The 22,215-nt window shown below is 47.8% G+C and overlaps 1 protein-coding gene across 1 annotated transcript in view; it reads left to right on the forward strand.

Moving 5' to 3' along the window:
- The window catches only part of LOC141088484 (nucleolar protein 14-like), a 385,562-nt gene that overhangs the window by 349,037 nt on the left and 14,310 nt on the right, over positions 1-22,215 (forward strand). The window contains exons 8-14 of the mRNA XM_073574577.1: positions 113-241; positions 1,930-2,212; positions 2,899-3,029; positions 3,814-3,899; positions 9,010-9,145; positions 9,250-9,351; positions 9,437-9,590. Coding sequence (XP_073430678.1) covers positions 113-241; positions 1,930-2,212; positions 2,899-3,029; positions 3,814-3,899; positions 9,010-9,145; positions 9,250-9,351; positions 9,437-9,590 — 1,021 coding nt within the window. The remainder of the gene's footprint in view (positions 1-112; positions 242-1,929; positions 2,213-2,898; positions 3,030-3,813; positions 3,900-9,009; positions 9,146-9,249; positions 9,352-9,436; positions 9,591-22,215) is intronic.

Below are 22,215 nucleotides of genomic sequence, written 5' to 3' on the forward strand. Positions count from 1 at the left end.
CGCCCCTGATCTGTACCTATTGATTAAATTTGCCATCAGTGTCTACATGGTTGGGGATTATATTGTCCTTTATTTTGACTTTTGGTTCATTTCCTTTGTGCTCCCGTTTTAGGCTGAACGTCTGCGCCGCATGCGAGGAGAGGATGACAAAGCGAAGAACAAGCCCAAACACACATCTGCAGATGATTTGATGGATGGGTTCGTGCTGGATAAGGACAATCGTCTGATGCTTTCTTACAAGGTAAGTGTGAGCTTTGAAGGCATTAGTCACAGTAATTCTAGCTTTTCTTACTTTGCTTCCACCCTGATTCAAGCATTTTGTCACTCCAGTGTCTTGCTGTAGTTTCTTGTCCTGCCATGTAAGGCTAAGTGCACACGTTGCAGAAAATTTATGCTCAAAAACCTGAATCCCTTCCCAGAAAACGCACGTATTTCTCCGCAGCAGTTTTTGCGCATTTTTTCCGCAGCGGTTTCAAACCGCATGGAAGAAGCCTAAACCGTGGAAAAATCCGCAAAATTAATGTGCATGCTGCGTTTTTTACCGCGATGCGTTTTTTTCGCGGTAAAAACCGCATCAATGTGCACAAATTGCAAAATGCATACAAATGACTGGGAAGCTTATTTTTAGCGGTTTTATAGTGAAAACCGTGGTAAAAAACGCTAAAAAAAACGCTGTGTGAACACATATCACAAAGGTTATGTCACTGTCAGGTGACCCAATAACCAAGAGTGACACTCATTTCATAAAATACATGTTTTATTAACTTTGAAGGATAATGGGCTTGGGTATTGTGCTTACCTGTGTGTGAACACAGCCTAATACTGGTGGGCACGGCCTGGCTTGTCTTTGATATTCTTGAACTGCTGGTTCTTCTTCTCCTTGATTGGAGGTTTCTCTTTGGATTTTATGGTGAAAATGCTGGTAATCGGCTGCGGAGGGAGCCAGACACTTGTGACTATCAGGATGATGCTCTTGTTGCAGGAAGTTATACTTTCATTATATGTGAAATACTTCAATACATCCAGCCCTGGAATCTACTTTATGCTTCCTTTAGATACAGCACCATAAACCTGGGGACAGATTCCCTTTAAATCCTGTCCCGCAGACCCCAAACTATTAAAGGTTGAAATGTCAAAGTTAAAGAAGTTTTCTAGTTTCTGATAACCCCTGTCCGCTGGCTGAAGTTTTTTTTTAATTGAAAAAAAGTGCTTTCTCGCCCTTCCCGATATCTGTTGAGGACGCTGCAGACAATAACAGACACAGGAAGCAGCAGGGGAGACTCGGCTCTGGACCTGGGGAAAGTGAGTAAGGCCAGGGTCACACTCGCAAGTGCAAGGCGAGAAGCTCGCTCCTCAATACCCGGCATGGCCACTGGCAGTTCCGACTGGAGCGTTCAGCTTCATAGAAAGACAAATGTAAAGTGCTGCGGAATATGTCGGCGCTATACAAATATAATTATTATTATTAAAGACATGCAGCGGCACACTCCGGTCCCAAGTGTCGTCAGCAGTGCCAGGTATGGAGTTTCGTGAGTTTCTCGCATTGCTCTCGCAAGTGTGACCCCGGCCGAATGCCCAGAATTGGCAGCCAATGGACGGGTTTTATGTTGACTATTGTGACAAATGCTTCCAAGGCTGCAGCCTCCCTCATCCTCCCAATGTAAGAATGCATTGGGTTCCCCCATGGTACTTTTAACTGTATACAAGGTTTCTCCACATGTTTGTGATGGTCAGGTCTTAGACTTCTTGCCAGCAACTGAAAAAGGTATGAAAGTGGTTGTATGAGGTTAGAAAAACATGGCTCCTTCCTACGGTCAACAGCAACATTACTTTTAGTACAGGTCAGCTGGCACCTGAGATGTGAGCAGAGCCTTTGTAGGATATTTCAAGACAACCTGTTTTCACATCTGTATTTTTCATCTTTGATAGGATGGCAAGATAAACCTTCCTGAATCAGACGATAGTGAGCTGAAGACCGGAGATGACGATGGTGGTGATGGTGCAGATGAGGGTAGCGAGGGTGAAGTTGATGAAGGAAGTGATGGTGAAGAGGAGGAGGGAAGCAATGCCTCTGACAACCTCTCAGACCTGGAATCTGGCGAAGACAGCGAGGAAGATGAAGAAGTGCAAGTTAAGATAACAAAGAAAAACAAAGAGATGAAAGTGAAACATCCCGATGAGGTCACTTCTCAGCTCCCATTCACATTTGATGGTGAGATTCTTGGAGGATATGTAGTCTGTAAGACCAATTCTAATCAAATGCTGTTGGTTCCCGATCAGGACTTTGTCCTCCTCACTCTCGGTGTCTGTGATTGTCTGCAGCTCTGATGTGTTGTCTGCAGCGCTACAGCCAATAACTGAGCTCAGCGGCTCTGCTTGAGATGATTGCATGAGCTGCTGAGCTGACTGATTGGCAACAGTGCTGTCGAATGTCAGTGCTGCAGACAGTAACTGATGCTGTGAGCGGTAGAAATGGATAACCAATCCCCATCAGCCAGTTTAAAGGATGAGGAAGCTCTTTCTTCTGTTAAGATGAATTTTGGAGGGCTAGCTGCTGGGGGTGGCAGAAGGAGCGCTGACACTGGGACGTGGGGGAACATTTGAGATCTTAAGTATGCCATTAAGCACAAATGAATGTCTAGGCGATCTCTCCCCGGGGTTGGAGAGATACTAGTGCATGCGGGGTGGTACAGCCAGTATTGGGCCCAATAATTAGCATAGGACCCGGGCCGAATACTGACTGTACAGCAATGGGCAGAAGTTTCCATCCACACTCCATGTCACATCATCCATGAACAACCCCGTTAACACGCCTTAAATCTATATGTACAAACCCTGCATCTTGATCTCTAATGCAGAGTGCATTGTAAAGTCTCCACCTTCTGCTGTTTGTTCTAGTCCCGGAGTCTTATGAAGGTTTCCTGTCTCTCCTGAGTGAGAAGTCTCCCGATCAGCAGCTTGTCATCCTGGAGAGGATACAGAAGTGCAATCATCCAAGTCTGTCTCAGGGGAACAAGGCGAAGCTAGAGGTGAGGCTAACAGCCATGGTTCAGAAAATAAAGAAGATGCATAACTTCTAATCGCCTGAACCCTCATCGCTACTGCAGACGTCCCACTGCTTTTTTTCTGCAATTGTGATGCTTGAACTACCCACACGTAACAATGCAGCAAAGCCGTGGCCTTGGCACCTACGAGTCCGCCGCCCCTAGCCACGGGTCCGCCGGGCTGCCGCCCCTAGCCACGGGTCCGCCGGGCTGCCGCCCCTAGCCACGGGTCCGCCGGGCTGCCGCCCCTAGCCACGGGTCTGCCGGGCTGCCACCCCTAGCCACGGGTCTGCCGGGCTGCCGCCCCTAGCCACGGGTCTGCCGGGCTGCCGCCCCCTAGCCACGGGTCTGCCGGGCTGCCGCCCCTAGCCACGGGTCTGCCGGGCTGCCGCCCCTAGCCACGGGTCTGCCGGGCTGCCGCCCCTAGCCACGGGTCTGCCGGGCTGCCGCCCCTAGCCACGGGTCTGCCGGGCTGCCGCCCCTAGCCACGGGTCTGCCGGGCTGCCGCCCCTAGCCACGGGTCTGCCGGGCTGCCGCCCCTAGCCACGGGTCCGCCGGGCTGCCGCCCCTAGCCACGGGTCTGCCGGGCTGCCGCCCCTAGCCACGGATATGTAAACTGTTCAGTTCTCTCTTTGGGAAAGTGGTCTGGTAATATGTGTCTCATGAATCATGTGTCTGTGACATGCTTTAGATCTGCGCTTGGGGTGACATGTTTTTTTTTTTTTTTACATCGCAATATTAAAAGTATTTATATTACATATTTTCTCAGAAACTATTTAGTTTTCTTCTGGACTATATAACGGACCTGGCAGAGCAGAAAACCCCTGATCTTCAAACCGTTGACAAGATGATCGTGTAAGTTTTTTTCCTTTTTGCTCTAAATCTCGATGGATTTATCTGTATACTGCCCCTGATGGCATACAAGAATAGTGGAGGGGAGGCACGGATATAACACTAGACCATTATCAAGTACATGATTTAATTTTAGGGGGTATTCCCATCTCTAAGATCATAGCTCAATATGTAGTAGGTGTAATAATAAAAATATTTGCAGTTAACTCCTATTAAAAAGTATAGTTCTTCTGATTAGCTATGTCACGTGCCCCATGTGTAGGGCATTGCAGAAGCTTGGGTATCTATTGTTACGACCACTAACAAGTACTGTCAGTATATGAATGGTCTTTTCTCAGCTGATTCATATGCACAAACTACATAAAAGGACTGCTGAACCTTCATGTGTTCATAAATCGGCTGGGAGAATCTCAGAGGAAGACCATGAAGAGTTACAGACTATCAGAATGAACTCGCTGATGGATTCTCTGTTAACTCCATTCTGAAAACGGCAGTGCAGTGAAACACTGAGGCTATAGAGGGAAAATGTTTAATAAGAGCAAAGTGAATTTTAGCCGAAAATTAAGGCATTTACCATATATACTCGTGTATAAACCGAGTTTTTCAGCACATTTTTTTGTGCCGAAAACGCCCCCCTCTGCTTATGCACGAGTCAATTGTCCCAGAGGGCCGGTGGGGGTGCGGCGGAGCAACAGGAGGCAGGAGCCGACAGCTGCGGCTGTAACTGTGCCGCAGCTATTAGTGAAATTAATATTCATTTCTCTTATAGCAGTGACAGCCGCAGCCGCCGGCTTCCAGAAAACATCCTACTCGCCTTCCTGCGCGCCCTCGCTGCATCTCGTTGGATCGGTAGCCAGCAGCATTTCCAACCGAGCGATCACATGGCCCCGCTCATTAAGGTAATGAATATGCATGCCTCTCCATTCCCATAGGTGTGGAGTGAATATTCATTCATTACCTTACTGAGCGGGGCCACGTGATCGCTCGGCCGGAAGAGCTGCTGGCACTAGATCGAGATGCAGCAAAGGCGTGCAGGCAAGGCAAGTAGGAAGTCTTTTTTTGTTTTTTTTTTAATAGGAAACATGCATACAAGGATAGGGGATAAGGAGCCATGCAGACAAGGATAGGGGATAAGGAGCCATGCAGACAAGGATAGGGGGATAAGGAGCCATGCAGACAAGGATAGGGGATAAGGAGCCATGCAGACAAGGCTGGGGGATAAGGAGCCATGCAGACAAGGATAGGGGATAAGGAGCCATGCAGACAAGGATAGGGGATAAGGAGCCATGCAGACAAGGATAGGGGGATAAGGAGCCATGCAGACAAGGCTGGGGGATAAGGAGCCATGCAGACAAGGATAGGGGATAAGGAACCATGCAGACAAGGATAGGGGGATAAGGAGCTATGCAGACAAGGATAGGGGATAAGGAGCCATGCAGACAAGGATAGGGGATAAGGAACCATGCATACAAGGCTAGGGGATAAGGAGCCATGCAGACAAGGCTGGGGGATAAGGAACCATGCAGACAAGGATGGGGGGATAAGGAGCCATGCAGACAAGGATGGGGGGATAAGGAGCCATGCAGACAAGGATGGGGGATAAGGAGCCATGCAGACAAGGATGGGGGATAAGGAACCATGCAGACAAGGATGGGGGGATAAGGAGCCATGCTGACAAGGATGGGGGGATAGGGAGCCATGCAGACAAGGATGGGGGATAAGGAGCCATGCAGACAAGGATGGGGGGATAAGGAGCCATGCAGACACGGCAGAGGGATAAGGAACCATGCATACAAGGATGGGGGGGGGATAAGGAGCCATGCATACAAGGATGGGGGGGGATAAGGAGCCATGCAGACAAGGATGAGGGGATAAGGAGCCATGCAGACAAGGATGAGGGGATAAGGAGCCATGCAGACAAGGATAGGGGATAAGGAGCCATGCAGACAAGGATGGGGGGATAAGGAGCCATGCAGACAAGGATGGGGGGATAAGGAGCCATGCAGACAAGGATGGGGGATAAGGAGCCATGCATACAAGGATGGGGGGGATAAGGAGCCATGCATACAAGGATGGGGGTATAAGGAACCATGCATACAAGGATGGGGGGGATAAGGAGCCATGCATACAAGGATGGGGGTATAAGGAACCATGCATACAAGGATGGGGGGGATAAGGAGTCATGCATACAAGGATGGGGGATAAGGAGCCATGCAGACAAGGATGGGGGGATAAGGAGCCATGCACACAAGCATGGGTGATAAGGAGCCATGCAGACAAGGCTTGGGGATAAGGAACCATGCAGACAAGGATGGGGGGGATAAGGAACCATGCCTACAAGGAAGGGGGGGATAAGGAGCCATGCATACAAGGATGGGGGGGGGGATAAGGAGCCATGCATACAAGGATGGGGGGGATAATGAGCCGTGCATACAAGGATGGGAGGGGGATAAGGAGCCGTGCATACAAGGATGGGAGGGGGATAAGGAGCCGTGCATACAAGGATGGGAGGGGGATAAGGAGCCGTGCATACAAGGATGGGAGGGGGATAAGGAGCCATGCAGACAAGGATGGGGGATAAGGAACCATGCAGACAAGGATGGGGGATAAGGAACCATGCAGGAGAAGGATGGGGGATAAGGAACCATGCAGACAAGGATGGGGGATGAGGAACCATACAGACAAGGCTGGGGGATAAGGAACCATGCAGACAAGGATGGGGGGATAAGGAGCCATGCAGACAAGGATGGGGGGATAAGGAGCCATGCAGACAAGGATGGGGGATAAGGAACCATGCATACAAGGCTAGGGGATAAGGAGCCATGCAGACAAGGCTGGGGGATAAGGAACCATGCAGACAAGGATGGGGGGATAAGGAGCCATGCAGACAAGGATGGGGGGATAAGGAGCCATGCAGACAAGGATGGGGGATAAGGAGCCATGCAGACAAGGATGGGGGATAAGGAACCATGCAGACAAGGATGGGGGGATAAGGAGCCATGCTGACAAGGATGGGGGGATAGGGAGCCATGCAGACAAGGATGGGGGATAAGGAACCATGCAGACAAGGATAGGGGATAAGGAGCCATGCAGACAAGGATAGGGGATAAGGAACCATGCATACAAGGCTAGGGGATAAGGAGCCATGCAGACAAGGCTGGGGGATAAGGAACCATGCAGACAAGGATGGGGGAATAAGGAGCCATGCAGACAAGGATGGGGGGATAAGGAGCCATGCAGACAAGGATGGGGGATAAGGAGCCATGCAGACAAGGATGGGGGATAAGGAACCATGCAGACAAGGATGGGGGGATAAGGAGCCATGCTGACAAGGATGGGGGGATAGGGAGCCATGCAGACAAGGATGGGGGATAAGGAGCCATGCAGACAAGGATGGGGGGATAAGGAGCCATGCAGACACGGCAGAGGGATAAGGAACCATGCATACAAGGATGGGGGGGGGATAAGGAGCCATGCATACAAGGATGGGGGGGGATAAGGAGCCATGCAGACAAGGATGAGGGGATAAGGAGCCATGCAGACAAGGATGAGGGGATAAGGAGCCATGCAGACAAGGATAGGGGATAAGGAGCCATGCAGACAAGGATGGGGGGATAAGGAGCCATGCAGACAAGGATGGGGGGATAAGGAGCCATGCAGACAAGGATGGGGGATAAGGAGCCATGCATACAAGGATGGGGGGGATAAGGAGCCATGCATACAAGGATGGGGATATAAGGAACCATGCATACAAGGATGGGGGGGATAAGGAGCCATGCATACAAGGATGGGGGTATAAGGAACCATGCATACAAGGATGGGGGGGATAAGGAGTCATGCATACAAGGATGGGGGGGATAAGGAGCCATGCAGACAAGGATGGGGGGATAAGGAGCCATGCAGACAAGCATGGGTGATAAGGAGCCATGCAGACAAGGCTTGGGGATAAGGAACCATGCAGACAAGGATGGGGGGGGGGATAAGGAACCATGCATACAAGGATGGGGGGATAAGGAACCATGCATACAAGGAAGGGGGGGATAAGGAGCCATGCATACAAGGATGGGGGGGGGAAAAGGAGCCATGCATACAAGGATGGGGGGGATAAGGAGCCGTGCATACAAGGATGGGAGGGGGATAAGGAGCCGTGCATACAAGGATGGGAGGGGGATAAGGAGCCGTGCATACAAGGATGGGAGGGGGATAAGGAGCCGTGCATACAAGGATGGGAGGGGGATAAGGAGCCATGCAGACAAGGATGGGGGATAAGGAACCATGCAGACAAGGATGGGGGATAAGGAACCATGCAGGAGAAGGATGGGGGATAAGGAACCATGCAGACAAGGATGGGGGATGAGGAACCATACAGACAAGGATGCGGGGATAAGGAACCATGCAGACAAGGATGCGGGGATAAGGAACCATGCATACCAGGACAGGGATGAGGGGACAATGCATACCTGGCTTATACTCAATTCATTAAGTTTACCCAGTTTTTCGTGACAATATTAGGTGCCTCAGCTTGTGCTCGAGTCGGCTTATACTCGAGTATATACGGTAAATAAAATTTAGGGGGGAAAAAGCCCCATCTAACGTGTTCATTTTTTTTTTTTTTTTTTTAAAGGGTTATTACTATTCTCATAAATGGATAATGCTTGTAAGTACAAGTAATTTTGCAGTTTATTGCGTATTAACATTTTTATCTTAATATTAACTCTCTTCTTTACAGCTAGAGAACGACCGCTACTGCTAAGCACCAGAACATGTGCAGCGCTTGCAAGAGCTTTTCTATCGAGCTTGTAAGCACTGTTTTTGTTTTGAAGCTGCCCTGGATCGCTGCTACTTGTTAATCCTGGCCAGCACAATGCTTACAAGACAGCAGTGGTCGGTCGCACAGGCAACAAACTGTAAACAAGTCGTTAATGTAAGAACGGCTTCAAATTTTAATCAGCAATAAATTGCAAAATTGCTTGTTTTTATAAACATTATCCATCTATGAAGATTTGAATAAACCTTTAATGCTGCTGGTGGGGAAAGTAATTGTAATTGGTACCCTTCATTTCTGTACAACGGAAGAGATAATCCTAAACCTTCCTCTCTTGTCTTGTTGCAGGCCTTTGAACAAGCTGTGCCAGATGTTTCCAGAAGCAGCAGCTAACTGTGTAAGGGATGCATTGCGGGATATCGCTTGTACCATGGATAAAGCAGTTGAATCCAAACGCCGAGCTTCCTATCCGGCATTACATGTGGTTAGACATTTAATTTTTTATTTTTTCCATATAATTTTTTTTTATTCTGCAAGCAGTCTCACGAGTGTGTGGTAATCACATTCCTTATTATTCTCTGCTTTTAGCTCTTGTACTTCAAAATTACTGGGATTTTATTCCCCACGTCTGATTTCTGGCACCCGGTGGTCACTCCAGCCGTCACCGTGATGAGCCAGCTGCTGACAAAGGTGAGAGCCCAGGTCTGTAGTATGGTCACCACACCGTCCCATGTAGACGTCCTAGTCACTTACCAGTGTCCTGCGTTACTTCTAGTGTCCCGTCACCTCCTGTGAAGATGTCACTGCTGGCCTGTTCGTTAGCTGCATGTTCCTGGAGTATGTATCCCTGTCCAAGAGGTTTATACCAGAGATGATAAACTTCCTACTGGGAATTTTGCACTTGGCCACGCCACGCAAAGCTTCTGTAGGTAAGTGCACGTCGTACAGGTATAAGCTTTTGCTTGTGTTCCTTTTTAGTATTCTCAAAATATTTGTTTTTCTGTTAGTGAATGGTAACATTTATGGTTTATATCTGGTGGAAAATAACCTGTATATCGTTAGTCAGAGTGCGGACCACTGAGTCCAGTCTGGCCAGTTCTCAGACTCCATGCTGGCACATTGTAGCAAACAACCAGCGCCATCTGCAACTGTTACATTTCCCGTATATACTAAATGATATGTAATGACCCCCATGCTGGTGGCGCTGTTATCATGAGATCCCGGTGCTGCGGCGGTGTACATTACTAAACGGTTACCTAACGGTAGCGTGTCTGCATCGGGTTAAGGGAAAGAGCAGGATCTCGTGACAATGCGTGAGATCTCGGAGGAGACTGCTGAGAGTCATGGGGTCCTGCTCTGTTTACTCTGGAAATTTGTGCCTGTCTTTTGCAAGAAAGTCAGGCCTTTTAGGTAGGGACTGCAGGGATCCTTATGGCCACTTTTGCTAATGAGTATTATTTGGAAAAATCTCCTGAATATTACACAAGTAAGGGCAACCCCAGACTGGTGATAGGTTAGCAACTACTTCAATAGCTGATTGGCGGGGGTGTGACTGTCAGATAAGGATAGGCCATCAATAAAAAATAGTGGCTAACCCCAATAATGGGGACATTGACTTTGACTTATCAGATACTTACCTAAAGGGTAGGGGATACTATAGGGTTTTTTTTTTGTTTTATTCTAACCTGTAAGATCTAACTTACCTTTTTCCAAGAAGCATTTCCCTAAAGACTTTCGTGTTTTTGATGGATCTCTCCAAGAAGAACCTGTTTCTCCCAAAAGAAAGTTACCTGTGCAGACACTAGACATTGTAGAGTCGGGGAGGCGTAATGCCGCTTGCCTGTTGGGCTCCGGGGTTACGACCTTTTAGGGGAAACTCTGCTGAAGAGACTAAAGCTAATTTGCAAATGTAATGTTTGTTTCTCTATTGCTTCATTGGGGGACTCAGGAAACCATGGGGTGTATGCTGCTGCCACTAGGAGGCGCTGACACTCTGCAAAAAAGTGTTATCTCCTCCCCAGCAGTATATACCCACCAACTGGCAGGAAGCTACTCAGTTTTAGTTTAGTTTCAGTAGGAGGTGGACATCGGCTGCTCTCAGCCCCGTATCTACCTTTAGGTTTTGTTGTTGTTTATTAATGATCTTTATTTTTCAGATACAGCTTGTGATTCTGGGTGACTGAGTGTAATTGGTCACTCCGCTCTCCCTCCTAGAGACCTGGAGCACAGTGTGAGATGAATGCGTCACTACTGTACCCTCTCATGTCTACCTGGCAGGACCCCATGCCTCCTAAGGGTATGTGCACACATACTTTTGAGAGCTGCGGATTTGTCCCCGTGGATTTGTAAAAAAACGCAGGTAAATCCGCAGGTCAAAAGTCCTGCTGTTTAGCCCTGCGGTTTCACACCTTATAATGGATAAGGTGTGAAACCGCAGCGGATTGACATGCTGCAGATTGTAACCCGCCTCAAATCCGCGCGGAAAAATCCGCAGCATGTGCACATTTTTTGTTTTACCATTGAAAACAATGGTACTGTACAATGCAGCAGAAACTTCTGCGGACCTGCAGGGCCAGAAACGCTGCGGATCCGCAGCAGAATCCGCACCGTGTGCACATACCCTCACACTTCAAGCATGTTTGGGGCATCCGCAAGGAGGAAGATGCGGACTGGTCCTTGCAACTACCCCATAGCCCGCTCGCCCTCCAGAGCCAGACATGCAGGATGGGAAGACGGTCTCGGTACCTTATAGCTGCCCGCCATACTTCCTCGGGACCAGGTACCCTCCAGCCCCCTGTCCCTCCGGGACGTCTGATGACAGTCTTCATTATCATGCTGCGAAGATGGATTCCGGACCTTCATGACAGGTATCTCTGTGTGACTTGTTCCCCAGAAGTGCGGGAACTCAAAGCGCCCTTTTATTCCTTAAGGCTATGTGCCCACGTTGCAGAAATGCTGCGGAATTGTCTGCAGCATTTCCGCAACTCCCCGCCGCAGGTAAAACGCATGCGGAATTCGCATTCGTTTTGCGCAAAACACAAGCGTTTTGCAAATGTTTTTAGCTTGCAGAATGCTTGCGCTTTTCCAAACGATTTGAAGCATTGCTTGGAAAAGTGACTGACAGGTTGGTCACACTTGTCAAGCATAGTGCTTGACAAGTGTGACCAACTTTTTACTATTGATGCTGCATATGTAGCATCAATAGTAAAACAAAGGATGTTAAAAATAATAAAAAAAAAATAAATAGGGATATACTTTACCCTCTGTCGGCCACCGGAGTCCTCTCGGCCCTCAGCGGTGCAGCTAGCAACTTCCGTTCCCAGGGATGCCTTGACCGAATGACCTCTGATGTCGTAGCGGTCTCCTCTCCTCCAGACCCTGGGTACCATCCGCACATGAAGCGCTCACTTTACTCATGGTGGGCATAGCCACATGCGTAAAGTGAGCATTTCAATGCAATCCTACGACGGTGGAATCGACGCGATTCAGCAAAAATAATGGACATGCTGCGGTTTTTACCACTATGCGATTCCGCAGTGGAAAAATCCGCAGCATTGGCACAGCAACTGCGGATTCCCATAGGATGTGTTTTGTTCGCGTTTTTAAGCGTTTCTACAGAGGTAAAAATGCTACGGAAACGCTTGAGCGCAATGTGGGCACACAGCCCAAGGCCAGGTTCACATAGCGTTATGGCAGTCCATTCAACGCATGTGTTAAACGGACTGCGCTAACGCTACTCTGTTTTCTGATCGCGTTATGCATTCACGTTAGCGCAGCTGCTCCATCTGCTCTAGCCGTGACAGACCCTCGAACGCTGCAGACCACGTCCGAGGTTCCGTCACAGCATGACGGCTTATTGCTAACGCATGCCGATTTTGAGATGCGTTAGCAATGCGTTACGATATGGCAGTCTATGGGTGCGTTAACGAATGCGTTTCATTGCAGTAATGCCGCTTTGTAACAATCCGTTAAATGGACTGCCATAATACTATGTGCACACGTTGCGGATTCTGCTGTGGAATTTTCTGTGCGGATTTTGCTAAATCCGCAGGTAAAATGTCCTGCGTCTTACCTGCGGATTTAGGGTATGTGCACACGGTGTGGATTCTGCTGTGGATCCGCAGCGTTTCTGCAGCTGTGGGTCCGCAGCAGATTTAGGTGCGTTGTACAGTACCATTGTTTTCAATGGTAAACTGGAAAACGCAGTGTACATGCTGCGGATTTTTCCGCAGTTTACAATCCTCAGCATGTTAATTCTTTTGTCCTGAAACGCTGCGGTTTCACACCTCATCCATTATGAGGTGTAAAACCGCAGATAAACCGCACTGCGGATTTATCTGCGGTTTTCACTACAAAATCCGCAGAGGCAAAAAAGTCTGTGTGCACATAGCCTTTGTGCAGATTTACTGCAGTTTTTGTGCGGATTTCCCCAGCGCTTTAAGGCTGTGTGCACACGCTGCGGATTTTGCTGCGTTTCCGCAGCGGTTTTGGCCGCTGCGGACCCGCAGCAGTTTTTGCTGCGGTGTACAGTACCATGATTCCCTATGGGAATCAAAAACCGCAGTGCAGACGGTGCGGAATTTTCCGCGCGGATTATCTGCGGTTTTCAATCCGCAGAAAGAATTGACATGTCAATTCTTTCTGCGGATTCTCCTGCGGTTTGCCATCTCCTCCATTGAGGAGATGAAAAACCGCAGGGCAAAACCGCAGAGCAATCCGCAGGTAAAACCGCAGGTCTTTTGACCTGCGGTTTCACCTGCGGATTTTACAAAATCCGCGCGGATGAATCCGCACATAATCCGCAGCGTGTGCACACAGCCTAACACCTGCGGATTCCTATAGTGGAGCAGGTGTCAAAACGCGGATCTGCACAAAAGCCGCAGCAAGTGCACAGCGTTTTTCATTTTGGCTTCATTTAAATGCTACTGTACACCGCAGCAGATTCCGTAACGTGTGCACATACCCCCCCCAAGTGTCATGAGCAGACCTTCACCTGCTGTACTGCAGTGTTTGGGCCAGAAGCTCCGTCGACGCTCTGCATAGATGTTTCAATTTCATTCCCTCCAGGAGAGCTCCCCTCCTCCTCCTCCTCTCCCTCCAGGAGAGCTCCCCTCCTCCTCCTCTCCTTCCAGGAGAGCTCCCCTCCTCCTCCTCTCCCTCCAGGAGAGCTCCCCTCCTCCTCCTCTCCCTGCAGGAGAGCTGCCCCCTCCTCATGTCCAGAGCTTGTGGCTCAGCAGCTTAAGGCCCCCGTCTCACACAGCGAGATCGCTGATTTTGTGACGCCACAGCGATCTCGCCAGCAAGATTGCTGTGTGTGACTGGGATCAGCGACCGGCCCCCCCTGCCGGGTATCACTGATCGTGCTCGATTGGCCAGGGCCGTTTTTCGATCGCTGGTCTCCCGCTGGCCAGGAGAGACCAGCGATCAGCGACGCTGGTTTCCAAGGTAAACATTGGGTAACTAAGAGCCGCGCGGCTCCTGGATACCCGATGTTTACATTAGAAACCAGCGTACCGCGTCATATCGCTGGTACATCGCTAAGTGTGACAGTACCTTAAGCGAGATCGCTAGCAAGACAGCTGCCGAGTCACAAGTTTTGTGACGCAACATCAACCTCAGCAGCGATCTTGCTGTGTGTGTGACACCTATCCAGCGATCGCCCCCGCCAGGTATCACTGATCGTGCACTAATGTCCTGGGCCTTTTTTTAATTGTTGGTCTCCCGCTGGCCAGCACGCATCGCTGCGGGTGGCAGCGGGAGACCATCGATCAGCGAGCTCCCAGTGCTGTAAGCAGACGCCGGGAGCTGGTACCCAAGATAAACAGCAAGTAACTAAGTGCCGCGCGCGCTTAGTTACCCCCTGTTTACCTTGGATACCAGCTCCCAGCGCGAGCACGCTGGTATCCAGGGTACACAGCGAGTAACTAAGCGACACACGCGCTTGTTACCCGCGTCGTCGCTGGTCCTGATCATGTAGCTACACACCAGCGATCCTGACCAGGTCATATTGTTGTCGGGATCGCTGGTGCGTCGCTTAGTGTGATGGGGGCTTAAAGGCTAGTTTCACATTACCTTTTTTTTGTGCAGCACATCGTGCGCAATAGAAACATGCAAAAACGCATCATGCGTTTTTGCATGTATTTGCGTTTTTTATATGCATTCGTTCTCTAGAGGTTAAAACAAGTGTCTACACATTTTTTCACCGAAAACGCAGACAAATGTATGTCCATGCACACGCCTGCGTTCCCATAGACTGTAATGCGTTATTTTGTCGCTTTCCGTGCGCAAGTGTGCCCATGCAGTTTTTTTTACGCCTTTCGGCGGACCAAAAAATGCAACAGGTTGCATCTGGCGTGCCTAGGCGCACACCTTGAAAAAACGCATGCGCATGAAAACGCATACGAACGCGTGCAAACACAAGACCATGCGCACGCCATGTTAAACATAGGTGCGCATGGACGCGCATGATGCGCTGCGCAAAAAAAGTTAATGTGAAACCAGCCTAATGTAATGTTAAAAAAAAAATAAGTTCATGACTCCAGGACACACTTTTATTATAGGCCTCTTTCACACTTCAGTCTTTTGGTGTCAGCGAAAATCCATCAAAGTGTGAAAAAACGGATCCAGTGAAGATTGGCAAAAAACTGATGCACCGGATCCGTTTTTTTGACTGATCCGTTGAAGCTGCCACAGTAGGAAATTTAAAGGAATAGGATTCTGAGAGAGATTGATCTTCTGGGCCTGAACGGCTTTTGGGGTTAAATTAAATGAATGGAAATTCTTCTGGGCATGCTCAGTTTAAATAAATGGATTCCGTTATGTGACTGATTCGACGTCCATTCTAGCAGACGACGGACGGAGACTGATCCATCAACGCCCGTCTTTTCGACGCAGACAAAAACGTTACTATGTCCGTTGTATCCAGACGACGGACGCTGAGATTCCGACGGATCCGTCAAATGACGGATGCAACGGACAGCCATCCATCGCTAATGCAAGTCTATAAGAAAAAAAACGGATCCGTTTTTTTCTAAAAACGGAGGATTTCGACTGACGTCAAAAGACTGAAGTGTGAAAGAGGCCTTACACGGATATGGTTGTCCTTTGTCTGTGTATACAATGTCTTACAGTCCTTCCCAGTGTAGCTCCTGCAGAGTCTGTACATGTTTTCCTCCAGTGGCCCCCTTTTTATTCTCTATTTTGGTCAGGTTGCCAGACCTTGACTGCAGCAATGGAGTGTTTTTTTCCCTATGCCCACCAGCTTTTCCATCCTTGGGGAATTAGACTTTAGGTGCTATAGGAATAACGGCACTAGTGTTTGATCCCCTACCCAGTGAGTCTGATGTACCTTTTACCACGTACAGTTGTGGCCAAAAGTATTGACACCCCTGCAATTCTGTCAGATAATACTCAGTTTCTTCCTGAAAATGATTGCAAACACAGATTCTTTGTTATTATTATCTTCATTTAATTTGTCCTAAATGAAAAAACACAAAAAGAATTGTCCTAAAGCCAAATTGGATATAATTCCACACCAAACATAAAAAAGAGTGTGGACAAAAGTATTGGCACTGTTTGAAAAATCATGTGATGCTTCTCTAATTTGTGTAATTAACAGCACCTGTAACTTACCTGTGGCACCTAACAGGTGTTGGCAATAACTAAATCACACTTGCAGCCAGTTGACATGGATTAAATTTGACTCAACCTCTGTCCTGTGTCCTTGTGTGTACCACATTGAGCATGGAGAAAAGAAAGAAGACCAAAGAACTGTCTGAGGACTTGAGAAACCAAATTGTGAGGAAGCATGAGCAATCTCAAGGCTACAAGTCCATCTCCAAAGACCTGAATGTTCCTGTGTCTACCGTGCGCAGTGTCATCAAGAAGTTTAAAGCCCATGGCACTGTGGCTAACCTCCCTAGATGTGGATGGAAAAGAAAAATTGACAAGAGATTTCAACGCAAGATTGTGCGGATGTTGGATAAAGAACCTCGACTAACATCCAAACAAGTGCAAGCTGCCCTGCAGTCCGAGGGTACAACAGTGTCAACCCGTACTATCCGTCTGCGTCTGAATGAAAAGGGACTGTATGGTAGGAGACCCAGAAAGACCCCACTTTTTACCCCGAGACACAAAAAAGCCAAAACTTACCTGAAAAAGCCTAAAACATTTTGGAAGAATGTTCTCTGGTCAGATGAGACAAAAGTAGAGCTTTTTGGGCAAAGGCATCAACATAGAGTTTACAGGACAAAAAAAGAGGCATTCAAAGAAAAGAACACGGTCCCTACAGTCAAATATGGCAGAGGTTCCCTGATGTTTTGGGGTTGCTTTGCTGCCTCTGGCACTGGACTGCTTGACCGTGTGCATGGCATTATGAAGTCAGAAAATTACCAACAAATTTTGCAGGATAATGTAGGGCCCAGTGTGAGAAAGCTGGGTCTCCCTCAGAGGTCATGGGTCTTCCAGCAGGACAATGACCCAAAACACACTTCAAAAAGCACTAGAAAATGGTTTGAGAGAAAGCACTGGAGACTTCTAAGGTGGCCAGCAATGAGTCCAGACCTGAATCCCATAGAACACCTGTGGAGAGATCTAAAAATGGCAGTTTGGAGAAGGCACCCTTCAAATATCAGGGACCTGGAGCAGTTTGCCAAAGAAGAATGGTCTAAAATTCCAGCACAGCATTGTAAGAAACTCATTGATGGTTACCGGAAGCGGTTGGTCGCAGTTATTTTGGCTAAAGGTTGTGCAACCAAGTATTAGGCTGAGGGTACTAATACTTTTGTCTGGCCCATTTTTGGAGTTTTGAGTGAAATGATCAATGTTTTGCTTTTTGCTTCATTCTCTTTTGTGTTTTTTCATTTAAGACAAATTAAATGAAGATAATAATACCAAAGAATTTGTGTTTGCAATCATTTTCAGGAAGAAACTGAGCATTATCTGACAGAATTGCAGGGGTGTCAATACTTTTGGCCACAACTGTACCTCATGGTCGATCACAGCTGCAGTCCTCATTTTCTGACCACTATCCAGTGTATCAGATGCACCATTTACCACATACCTCCTGATCAAATGCAGCAGCGGTACTATTGTTCTGTCTGGTGAGTCAGATACACCATCTACCACATACCTAATGGTCGAATGTAGCAGTGGTCCATGTCTCATACACACTATCCAGAGATGCGTACCATTTACCACGCACCATCTAGTGACTCAGATGCACCACCTGTCAACATAACTATTAACAGCGTTTCTAGTGCTCTGTCCACTATTCAGTGAGTCAGGTCCTACTTTTACAATGATCCTTATGGCTGTTCATTGTGCAGCCCCAAGGGGTCTACCGAGATCTTTGTTTCTGTACTTAGTTCTTTCTTAAGGCCCCATTACACCTAACGATGTCCCAGCGATCCCAGCAACGATCCGACATGGATGGGATCGCTGGGACATCGATAGGTTGATCGCTGGTGAGCTGTCACATAGACAGCCCCTCCAGCGATCAGGACCAGCGAGCAAGCTGGTCTTAGATACCCGCTGTTTACATTGGAAACCAGAGTCGCTGATCGCTGGTCTCTCGCTGCCACACACAGCGATGCGCGCTGGCCAGCAGGAGACCAACAATCAAAAATTGGCCCAGGACGATCCTGCACGATCAGCGATACCCGGCAGGGGGGCCGGTCGCTGATCCATGTCACACACAGCGATATTACAGAATGCTGTAGATAAGCCCCCGATGTCTATGCCGGCAGCTAATAGGGGAAAAAAGGGTGACAGATTCCCTTTAAATTATAATTCTCGGGCCAGCGCTGTCTCACCCGGACAACCCATTTCAACTTGGGGAGTCCCTGGCTATGTCTGACCCTGCGAGTCACAGGGTTGGCACTTGTGCCCAACTGGTCATGTCAGTGACTGTGTCTCTGCCTTTTCTGTTTCCTGTGCCAGGCATTCGCTGGAGCTCCTCCTTCGAATGGTAAGACCTCGCTGATAATACTGCCTTTTTTGGAATTTTCTTACATCAAGGTAAGCTGTTAAACATGTAAGGATTCTTACCCACTTCCTTACCAAGATGGTCTGAGTCAATCAAGAGGTACCAAGAAACCTCAAGTTATCAGTACTAATTTCCTTAAGCTGGACCAGTCGTCCTCCAAGCAACTTAGAGTCCACATCAGCATCGTCCTTTTTCGCCATTCACGTGTTTTTTTCCGGCTCTTTGCTCCACACTGTTATTCCTTGGCACCTGGATTCTGAGTTGCGACCTTGCCGCAGACTCGGAGTTTGGAGCTCTTTTCCCATTATTGCAATCTGGTCACCTCTCCATCTTGGCTGGGTTATCAACATCCCAAAATAGTCTCTGGTCCCGGTCCATCATATTGATTTTTCTGGGAATGCTGTTTGACACAGCATGATCAAGAGCTTTTTTCTTTCTTTCTTTCTTTCTTTCTTTCTTTCTTTCTTTCTTTCTTTCTTTCTTTCTTTCTTTCTAAAAATTTGCAAGTAGCAAACAGTGGTTGAGAACACAATCAATTCAGCACTAAAAACAGTAGCACAAATATTCCAGAGAGACAGCAAATGTTATTTTGTATGTCAGATTTTCGAACACTGCAAGCAAAAGAATAATAGACAGTTGCAGATTTCAATTTTTGTTGACGAGGAGATAACAAGAGACTAGGAAAGGGAAGACGGGGTGGGATCAAAGGGGCAGGTGGGCAAGTGGTGAAGAAGGGAATTGGGAATGGAGGTAGCACCTTGGGATATGTGTCTAATAAAAAATTACAATGTAATTACTGAGTGAAAGGATGTTTGTGTCCTAAATTGGGACCAGTATCTCCAAATATTAAATTTAGCCGAACTATGATTTATTCTTTCTGCTAGTTCTTCTACGTAAAAAATTTGATCAATTTTTGAATAAAGTTGCTGTTTAGTGGGTGTGACTGCGGTATTCCAATTTATGGGGATCAAAGATTTCCCGACTACCAGGATAAATTGAGCCAGTTTGTTCGCTTCTTTATCTTTCTGCCAGAGTGGAAAAATTAATAAAACATTTTCTGGATTCAAAATGGCGTGTTTGCCCAAAACTTTGCGTATGGTTGTGGATACTTCTTTCCTAAAGGGTTGAAGCGCCAAACATGACCACCATATGTGTAAGAGCTTTTTTCTACCCAAGGAAAATCCCTTGATCCTATCACGTGGGACTCTCTCCGTCACATTTGTACGTTTGCTCCACTTCTGCATGAGCTTTCTAGGTAAGATGGTTGCATCAATGAAGAAGTTCCATTTGCCTACTTTCATCCTTTTCAATTTTTTCTTTTTCTGCCATCAAAATGGGACTGGTCGATTCACTCCCTGTATCGACTAATCATGCCCCTCTCCGGATAAATAAGTCTCTAGTCTGGTGGACTTAATCTCCTCTAGTCAATTGCGGTAGATCTTTCCCACACCATGTAGGAAGATCGCTACTACAGAAGCCATTCTTCTCAATTGAGGAGCATATTTTCAGAACTTAACAGCCCAGGAATTGTCTCTTCCCATCAACATTCTGGATTTTGGGTCCCTCCCTCTTGCTCTACTTTTCTAGCAAGGATCCTATTCTCTACCATTAGTTTTGGGTCCAATCTGACAATGCCACAGCGGTGACAGAGATGAACCTTCAAGGAAGAACCCAAAGTCTAGCAGTATTGTCAGAAGTGCAGATTCGGTTATGATCTTGGCACTGCACATTCCAAGAGTGGAGATCTGGGCCGCCGATTTTCTCAGCCGAGAGGTTCCCGCCGGCGGGGAGTGGTCCCTGAATCATTCAGTCTCCCATGACATTTGGCTCCTTTGAGGGCTTCCTGACATAAACCTGATAATCCAGTCTTAAGTCACAAAATTCTTCATGTGATCTCCAGATCACACGTCACTCTAGCAATCAGCACTGACGCTTAGGAGTGCCTATCATTCTCATCACCCCAGAAGACTTGGATACGCAGAAGTAATCAACTTCTTCACAGGCACGCCATAGAAACTCCAGGAACTTCCAGATCTTCTCTCGCAGGGTTCTGTGTTCCACCAGAATTCTCTGTCACTCTGTTTAACAGCATGACTAAGACCATGTTTCTGAAATAAGCCGAGTTCTCCAATCAGGTTTTCCAGATCATGTTCAGAGCTACGAAGCCTTCCTTTTCTCGCATTTCCCATCGTTCCTGGAAAATCTTTACGCTTGGTTGTAACTAGAGTTGAGCGAAACGGGTCGAAAAAAATTCAAAACGAAACCCGACCCTAGGATGAGGTCGGCCACGAGGTCGGCGACTTACACGCCAAAGTCGCGTTTCAAAAGTTTGTTTTGCGCTCTTTTTCAGCCAATCAGGATCCACGGACACTGTGGGCAACGTGATGACATAGGCACGGGTCACCACCATCTTTCAGAAGGGCATGCAAGTGATTGGCTTGCTTTGGTGGGCATCACAGGGGGTATAAAAGGGCGTGCACGCCGACCGCCATCTTACTTCTGCCGATCTTAGTATAGGGAGAGGTTGCTGCTGATTCTGTAGGGAGAGCGTTAGGCAGGGAAGAAGACAAAAAAACTGCTTCTGCTGCTAGCGATTTGGCCTGCACAACACACCAGTCACTGTGTGTGCAGTGCAAGGGGAGGCTATATAGTGGTGTATCAGTGGTGTTGGTTGTTGGGCTGCCTTCTAAGGCTTCCTGACATTCCTGCATTGCTGTTTACCCACTGCTCCGCAAACTTCTTTTTTAAAAGCAATCCAATCTCCCTTATCCTCTAGTCACTTTTGTCACAGCTGTGCCATCGAGCCTGTCACATAGCGCTCAGATATCAGTGGGCCTCACACAATCCAAAAGTGTCCAGTGTCCAAAAGTGTGTGCAGAGATTCAAAATCTCCCTTATCCTCTAGTCACTTTTGTCACAGCTGTGCCATCGAGCCTGTCACATAGCGCTCAGATATCAGTGGGCCTCACACAATCCAAAAGTGTCCAGTGTCCAAAAGTGTGTGCAGAGATTCAAAATCTCCCTTATCCTCTAGTCACTTTTGTCACAGCTGTGCCATCGAGCCTGTCACATAGCGCTCAGATATTCATTGGGCCTCACACAATCCAAAAGTGTCCAGTGTCCAAAAGTGTGTGCAGAGATTCAAAATCTCCCTTATCCTCTACTCACTTTTGTCACAGCTGTGCCATCGAGCCTGTCACATAGCGCTCAGATATCAGTGGGCCTCACACAATCCAAAAGTGTCCACTGTCCACAACTGTGTGCAGAAATTCAAAATCTCCCTTATCCTCTAGTCACTTTTGTCACAGCTGTGCCATCGAGCCTGTCACATAGCGCTCAGATATCAGTGGGCCTCACACAATCCAAAAGTGTCCAGTGTCCAAAAGTGTGTGCAGAGATTCAAAATCTCCCTTATCCTCTAGTCACTTTTGTCACAGCTGTGCCATCGAGCCTGTCACATAGCGCTCAGATATCAGTGAGCCTCACACAATCCAAAAGTGTCCACTGTCCACAACTGTGTGCAGAAATTCAAAATCTCCCTTATCCTCTAGTCACTTTTGTCACAGCTG

The sequence above is a fragment of the Dendrobates tinctorius genome, unplaced genomic scaffold (assembly GCF_039654945.1).
Source record: "Dendrobates tinctorius isolate UK_male_01 unplaced genomic scaffold, ASM3965494v1 ptg000039l, whole genome shotgun sequence".
Classification (NCBI taxonomy): Eukaryota; Metazoa; Chordata; class Amphibia; order Anura; family Dendrobatidae; genus Dendrobates; species Dendrobates tinctorius.